This window comes from Alosa alosa, chromosome 23 (assembly GCF_017589495.1).
Source record: "Alosa alosa isolate M-15738 ecotype Scorff River chromosome 23, AALO_Geno_1.1, whole genome shotgun sequence".
NCBI classification, from domain to species: domain Eukaryota; kingdom Metazoa; phylum Chordata; class Actinopteri; order Clupeiformes; family Clupeidae; genus Alosa; species Alosa alosa.
The window spans coordinates 24,570,192-24,577,691 of record NC_063211.1 but is presented as its reverse complement, the minus strand read 5'-3'; the positions used below and the strand labels follow the sequence as shown (position 1 = coordinate 24,577,691).

Below are 7,500 nucleotides of genomic sequence, written 5' to 3'. Positions count from 1 at the left end.
CCTCAGAGCGTCTTCTCTCAATGGACTGCAGCAGCTCAGTGAAGATCCTGTCGCTGTGCTCCAACGCTTCCTGTGCAGAACGCTTATCGGGAGACAGAGAAGGGATCTAATGTGGCTATACTGTATATTGGGTCTTTTAGCTTAAAATGTTCAGTCCTTTTCTTGGCCAACACCGCGCTCTCCCGATTCTTCTCTTGTTTCTGACGAAGGCCATCAGGCCGAAACGTTTGTCAATTAACCCCTGTGCTAAAATGGATTAAAAGCAAGAAAAGATTTTTGGAGTGCGACCATTTGTTATTTTTTATTAGCTTAAAATGTTCAAGAAGAACGCCTATGCTCTGTATTACCCACTAAAATTAGCATGCTAGCCAGCTAGCTTTGTCAGTGCTTCAGATTGCACTCTCTTGATAACACACTGAACCTCAAGAGGGGCTTTATCAAATATGTGCAAGCCAATGGAACAGTGCTGTCATGTTGTATGTAATGATGTATTCAAGATAACTTTACACAAAGCCCCTTAAAGCTGGAGATTGTGATTTCACGCTTAGCTAAGGTTAGCTAAAAGTGTCCCACATGTTACAAATATGTGACATTAAAGGCACACTATGCAGGTTTTTTAGCTTAATATGCAAGTTTTTTAGCTTAATTTGCCTTCATTTAACAGTTTCAGAGTCATTGGAATGGTTATATTACTTTTTCGGGTTGAATGGTGGCCGCCTCGTTTTCTTCCCCTTTTAAGCCTGTGAGCGAAAAAAGACACCCTTGCAACTGTGGGCGGTGGGCCCGGCGGCCTCAGCGTCAGGAAGTATAACGAGTGTAACAAATTGCTTTACTGCATGCAAATACACATACACGCCAGGCACCGGCTAGAAAAAGGTAGCGATGGAGTTTCTCAGACATTCGTCATGACAGAGCCAGCGAAAAAGAAGCAAAAAACGAGAAAACAGTAAGGAAATTGCCAATACATAGTTTACCTTTAACACAGAGAAGGACTAAGTGTTGTGTAATGCTGTTTCGAAAGTAATTATGACTAATGACATTAAACTATGATTATTATGACACACACCGCTAGTTTTGATATTCAGTTTGTAATGTGATGAGTGAATAGTCTGCAAGCTATAGGCTCAGTGCACTAGCGTAGTGACAAACTCCCATTTTTGACTTGAAGTTGGCAACCCAGTTTCCTGTACCTGCACCTGCACCTGAAGATGAGTGCGTCAGTTGTACCAAAATGTGTGCCCAGGCTTACACCTGCCCTCTTTATTTTGTGCACATGGGCTGGCATTTTTAGGGAAAAAGGTGGAAGCTAAAATGGCTTTTATATCGACTTAAAGCAGAGCAGCAGTGCTCCTAAGAGAAATACATTGTATTTCTTAAGTTTTGGTACAACTAAACTCATCTCATCGCACTCATCTTCAGGTGCTTGTTGACAGCCATGTCAACAAACAGGAAACTGGTTTGCCAACCTCAAGTCAAGTCACTGTACAGAGCCTATTCCACTGGCAAAGATAGGTGTGGAGATAGATGCAGAGCTGTGAGCAGACTGTAAATATGATTCAATTTGATTTAAATTCAAAGTTAAGTTCAAAGTTCCCGCGAGCCATTTATCACAGCAACTAGCAACTAGTTGGAAAGCTCATGTGGGATGTGAGCTTAATGAGCAATGCAACAGAGAAGAATGGGTTTGATTTTGGACGCACTTTGCATCCATGGGGCCCACATAGCTTTCTTGTTATTTTTGTACACCACTTTGGACAAAGGTATCTGCCAAGAATCACAACCATATAACCACAACCAATTGTAAAAAAAGAAAATCAAAATGAGTGAGCTGGGCTGAATAGAATGAACATTCTAAACTCTTTGCTGTTCAGATTTATCACCGTGACAACTTTTAAACAAGAGTTATTTACAGAACTCTGAAGATTCAATTCCAAAATGTGCAAAGTAGAATCTTCAGTGAATTTCTAGAATCTGCTCAGTCTTATTAGTCAAGTCAAGTCAGATTTATTTTTTAAGCGCATTTAACATGCACATAGTGCAATCCAAAAGCGCTCCACAAACAAGACACATAACAACAAGACAAAAGATGCCGGATGGAGCGGCGTAGTCGCCAGCGTACCCATGACATCAAGACAAGACAATACATTTAAAAAATAACAAATACAAAAAATGCCGGAAGGAGCGGCGTAGTCGCCAGCGTACCCGTGACACCAAGACATACAAGACAGACAACAAAACAAATAAACAAATAAAAAAAAAAAAAATATATTTTAAAAAGGGGAAAAAGTGATGTTAAAATTAGTCCAATTTCCAAACCAGCTGAAAATGTCCAAGGGCAATGATGATCCGTGAAAACTGCGCACAGAGCTGTGTCTTCACAACCGATGCAATGCCAACAAAGTTCTTTAGCAACTGACCAACCCGGTGAATTCACTGGCAGTCTGGAGATAACGTTAACGTTAGAAGCTAGGCCTGCTAGACTGCAGTCTGGAGATGATGGAAGCACAGTCCAAAGTACTGAGCGATATTAGACACTTCAAAGCAACCAGGTGACAAAAATGAAGCTCAACGAACTTTTCAGCTGCTGCTTACCGGTCCGTAAGAAGAAGCACAAAAATGAGAGGGTTGACACCAGCAAGAAGAAGCAAAGAAAGGAGGCTAAGTGCCTCAAGAAGGAGATGGCAGACAGGAGGAGAAAGGAGGACCTTGAGATGGACATCTCCAAGGTGCAGAGTGTGGAGACTATGGTAATGTCTCTAGAGGGGATGGAGAGAGTGGAGGATGAAAATACAGTGATGGCTATCCACCATGCTGAGATCCACCATCCTGATCCAGAGTTCAGCAAAGAGGACTGCAGTAAGTATCACATTTTCAGATAGTTGAATAGCCTAAGAGTCTTGAAGAGTCAAAGAGTTGAAGAGTTCATCCTTTCATATCTCTCTACAGACCCGGAAAAGTCATCTGTTGACCACAGGAGACATCCACTGGACAAGGAGGAAGGTAGGAGCCCATCCCCACTGCATGTTGATGGAGATATTGATCAAGAGTTCAGCAAAGAGGACTGCAGTAAGGCCTATCACATTTTCAAATAGTTGAATAGAGTTGAAATGGATGCCTACATTTTAATGTTGTCAGACTTACTAATTTGTTATCATTTCATCTCTCTCCACAGCCCTGAACGAGTCATCTATTGACCACGGGACACCTCAGCTGGACGAGGGGGATGGTAGGAGCCCATCTCCGCTGAATGGTGGTGGAGATGGAGCGAGACCTGTGCCTCAGTTGAAACTGGACTGGCACAGACACCAGCCTACAGTCGGGAAGCCCACACCACACGCCGGTGCGTGGCGCACGCCTGAAACCCCTGAGGAGAGAGACATGATGGAGGAAGAGAGGATGAAAATCCTGCGTGGAGGGGCATTAATACCCAGAATGCAACCACACTGGCCACACTGACCGCTGAGGAAGAGAACCCTACACCACAGCCTGCGGAGAGAGACGAAGAGAAGAGGAAAATTCTGCACGGATTTGTCAAGAGAAGGGGTCTTACTACAGTACATGTATAGGGGGTATTCATGTATAGAGGGAATTCAATAGATAATTAAATGGATAGATAGCTTACGTAACATTGTATTAACATTTGTAATAATTAATAATACATTTCTTTCATTTTAAAGCATCCTGTTGTTCATGTCTTATCTGATATTACATTTGAGTTAAGAGACTGTACCAAGCAATTATACACAGTGCCTTCCACAATGAAAAGAATGAGCATAAATCTAACTCTGAATACCTCATCTAACAATATATATTTTCTACAAGTAATTGGCATCCTCCATGTAATACTTGTTTTGCTAATAAAACAGCCCAAATGCTCTCCTATAATATCTCATAAAGTTGGGATATACAGTGCAGGAGACCTGAGATTATTCCTCTTGACAGAATTGCTTCAAAGCGAACAGGTGAGAAAATGAAGCTCGCCTAACTTTTCAGCTGCTGTCTACCGGTCCGAAACAAGCACAGGAATGAGAGGCTTGACACCAGCAAGAAGAAGCAAAGAAAGGAGGCTAAGTGCCTCAAGAAGGAAATGGCAGACAGGAGGAGAAAGGAGGACATTGAGATGGACATGTGAGTTGGAGTGTGGAGACTGTGATAATGTCTCTGGATGAGAGAATGGATGGACCTGCAGACAGACTTGAAGGTGAAAATGCAGTGATTGCTATCCACCATGCTGAGATGGCTAATGCTAGGCCGTGACTTGCCCAAGAGCTGAGAAAGAGAATATCAGTGAGCCTGATCAAAAGTTCAGCAAAGAGGACTGCAGTAAGTTAGTTGAATCGCCTAAAAGAGTCAAAATGGACACCTACATCTTATTGTTGTCAGACTATTTAATTAAAATCATCATTTCATCTCTCTCCACAGCCCCGAAAGAGTCATCTGTTGAACATGGGACACCCAAACTGGACAAGGGGGATGGTAGTAGCCCAACACACACACACACACACACACACACACACATGCACATATACCATACCCACCTCCCCACACACACGCATTCATAAACTGCACACAAACACACGCATGAACACACGCACACACACACACACACACACACACAGATACTCATGAGCGACCACACATGCACATAGACATAGACGAACACACACACACACACACACACACACACTTATATGAGTTGCAAGAGTAGGGGATGGAGTGGAAGATGGAAACAAATTGGCAAGCATGATTTATTTTTGCGGAGCGAATATGTAGGACTGAGCGGCGGTCATATTTTGTACCGCTATGTGGTACATCTAGTTAGTACTCACTTTGTAAGATACCACAGCTTTTGTCAACTTCTTCATCGCTATCTCTCTTTCTTGGATTCTCCTATGGAATTTCTTCCTTTTTTCCAGAAGCAGCTTCTGTTGTTACACAAATTAATAATCAATTAGAAAACAATTGAATGAATAAACAACTGCTTTTTTTTGTGTGTGAACAAAAAAGACCTCAACAAGAAAATTATCCAATTATCTTGATAAAAAGAGCTTTGTCATCTTGAGTTAATTAAATAATCATCTTGATAACTCGAGGTAACAAAGTTTGCCTTCTCAAGAAAACAAAAATCATTATCCGGTTTTAAATGATCTTATGCTGAGAAAACTAGTTTTGAGATAACTAGATAATTATCTTGACATCTAGAGTTGACAAGCTTTGTTATCTTCACCTAAAAATTTGATTGAAATTTGAATCAAAATTGATGATTACCTTGTTATCTCAAGATGATGGCATAAAAAAATGATTGCGAGGTATGGCCTTTATTGGCCTTTTTGTTGCACTGCCGCTTTTTTAAAACAAGTAATACTTGTGGTGACTTTGATTTCATATAATCCCAAATGACAAAAATACCACTTTCAGGAGAGACTTCACCTGTTTCTCGGGCCGTGCTACTGTTGCAAAAACAGTATTATGGCCATTGTGATCTTCTGTGGTGCACAACACACAAATGCACTTCTGGTCATTGTAACAAAACATCTCAAGGAGCCTGCCGTGTTGAAAACATATCTTCTCCTGTAGCTGTGTGGCTTTGACCAGCTTGTGCTTCTGCAAGGCAGGCTGATAACGAGGTTGAACATGAACCTCACAGAAGGAGGTCAGACACACCGGACAGGACACGACCGCTTTGAGTTTCTCCTCAGAGCACAAGTCGCACTCCACATCTCCTGATCCTGTGCGTGCGGTCACGGGTGGAGCAGCCTGGGCCTCTGCCATCTTCAGATTCCCCAACAGCTCAGCCAAGATGGTGCTTTTCTTTAGAAGCGGCCTGAGGTGAACGCGTCTCTGCACTGTGGACAGCTGTCGACACTTTTCTGATCCACCTAATCCCAGCAGCTGTAAACACAGCTCATACAGTAAAAGTATCCAGAGGAAATAGAGACACACTGAGCAACAGAAGAGATCCACACACCATTCTGTGAACTTTCTTCCATGTTCCTTGGCTTTAGGACAAAATAAGTACCGCCAAACTGCCAAAGTGGAACCTTTATCTCCGAGTGCTCTGTGCTGATAATGCTAAAGGGCCTCCTGGCCAAGTTCCAGAACACTTGAGGAGAAGATGATAAGAGAGGGCTGTGGCATGCCCTGTCACTCACACTTCTGTCCACTCTTTCTTTCTCACATTGTGTGTGAGAGTGCCAATTCTGGTCATTCCAAAGAAGTGTGCAAGCCACGTGTGTTTGTATTTCATTCTCATTTTTAACCATCAGTCACCACTGATCACATATTTTAAATCTGTTTTCATGGGAAATGGATAAGTGATCCTTTAATAGACACTTTAATAGACACTTTAATAGACACTAATAGACACAATTAAAAGCACAACGAACAATTTAGAACACAAAATAAATCATCCGTTTTATTTTCTGTACATAAAAGAATGTGCTCTCTTCGATATGCAGTGGACACAACGCTATCGTGCTTGTGTTTTTTTGTTTGTGTTTTGAGAAAATGCATGACCTTCATACCCTTGGACCACTGTGGAGTCATTCACAGGCCCAGCCTGGGCTAACCCACAGAGACACCTCACCCATAATGTGCCTTACTGACCACACATCTGACCAGTAACAAAGGTTAAACATTTTCTTTTCACAGAGCTACATTGGACAACAAAGCAGCTATGGGTCGTAGTTGCTCATATCTGATATCCACCAAGTGGGGCCTCTCTACGGCTGAATATGCCATTAAATGAGCAACTCCTGTTCTCACACCAGATCAGTACAACCGGCTCCAAAAACATTCACATTTTTTTGTCCATATTGTTGAGTTCTGACCTCAAAATGTATGGAAGACAGCCTAAATCACTAAACACACACACACACACACACTCACACTCACACTCACACAACACACACACACACACACACACACACATAGAGAACAGAGGACAGATGACATGTTAACAGAATCATTTCACGCATTACTGACTCTGCTCTGACACACACCCTGCATCCTCAGTGCCAGCCGGCTCTATTCACAAGATTTACACACCGCGACCGACACACACTCTCCTCCTATCTGCCTCTCCATTCTCTGTCTCACTCTCACACTCCCTGTCATCTCTCTCTCTCTCTCCATTTTTCTAGCTTTATCTTACTCTCATGTACACACTCTTACTTTGCCTGTCTCTCAGTTTTTTATCTGTATCTCTCAAAGCAATCGATGTTTTTCAAACGTGCATGCACAGAGAGAGAGAGAGAGAGAGAGAGAGAGAGAGAGAGACTGCAATTCAATGACAAGGGGCTGGCTTCAGGCAACAAGAAGAACGGAGCTAATTTCATATGCAAATTACAATCAGATGGCCATCTGTGGGAAATATCAAACCTTAATTGCTGTAGTGTCCTTTTGATGAATATCTAGCTCATCAAAGTACATTGACAAGCACCCGGCTGATGAATTCCAACCAGTATTTCACAAAGAGGGTAAAAGGTTGTAAAAAAGAGC

At 42.2% G+C, this 7,500-nt stretch overlaps 1 protein-coding gene across 1 annotated transcript in view; it reads right to left on the bottom strand.

The window, feature by feature from the left end:
* LOC125288365 (tripartite motif-containing protein 16-like) overlaps window positions 1–5,984 on the bottom strand; it is a 7,981-nt gene extending 1,997 nt beyond the window's left edge. The window contains exons 1-3 of the mRNA XM_048234671.1: window positions 5,431–5,984; window positions 4,830–4,925; window positions 1–82 (exon numbers count right to left, since the gene is read on the bottom strand). The exon at window positions 1–82 is cut by the window's left edge and continues 152 nt beyond it. Of these exons, the coding sequence (XP_048090628.1) occupies window positions 1–82; window positions 4,830–4,925; window positions 5,431–5,772 (520 nt within the window). The 5' untranslated portion in view covers window positions 5,773–5,984. The remainder of the gene's footprint in view (window positions 83–4,829; window positions 4,926–5,430) is intronic.
* Window positions 5,985–7,500: the final 1,516 nt, after the last annotated feature.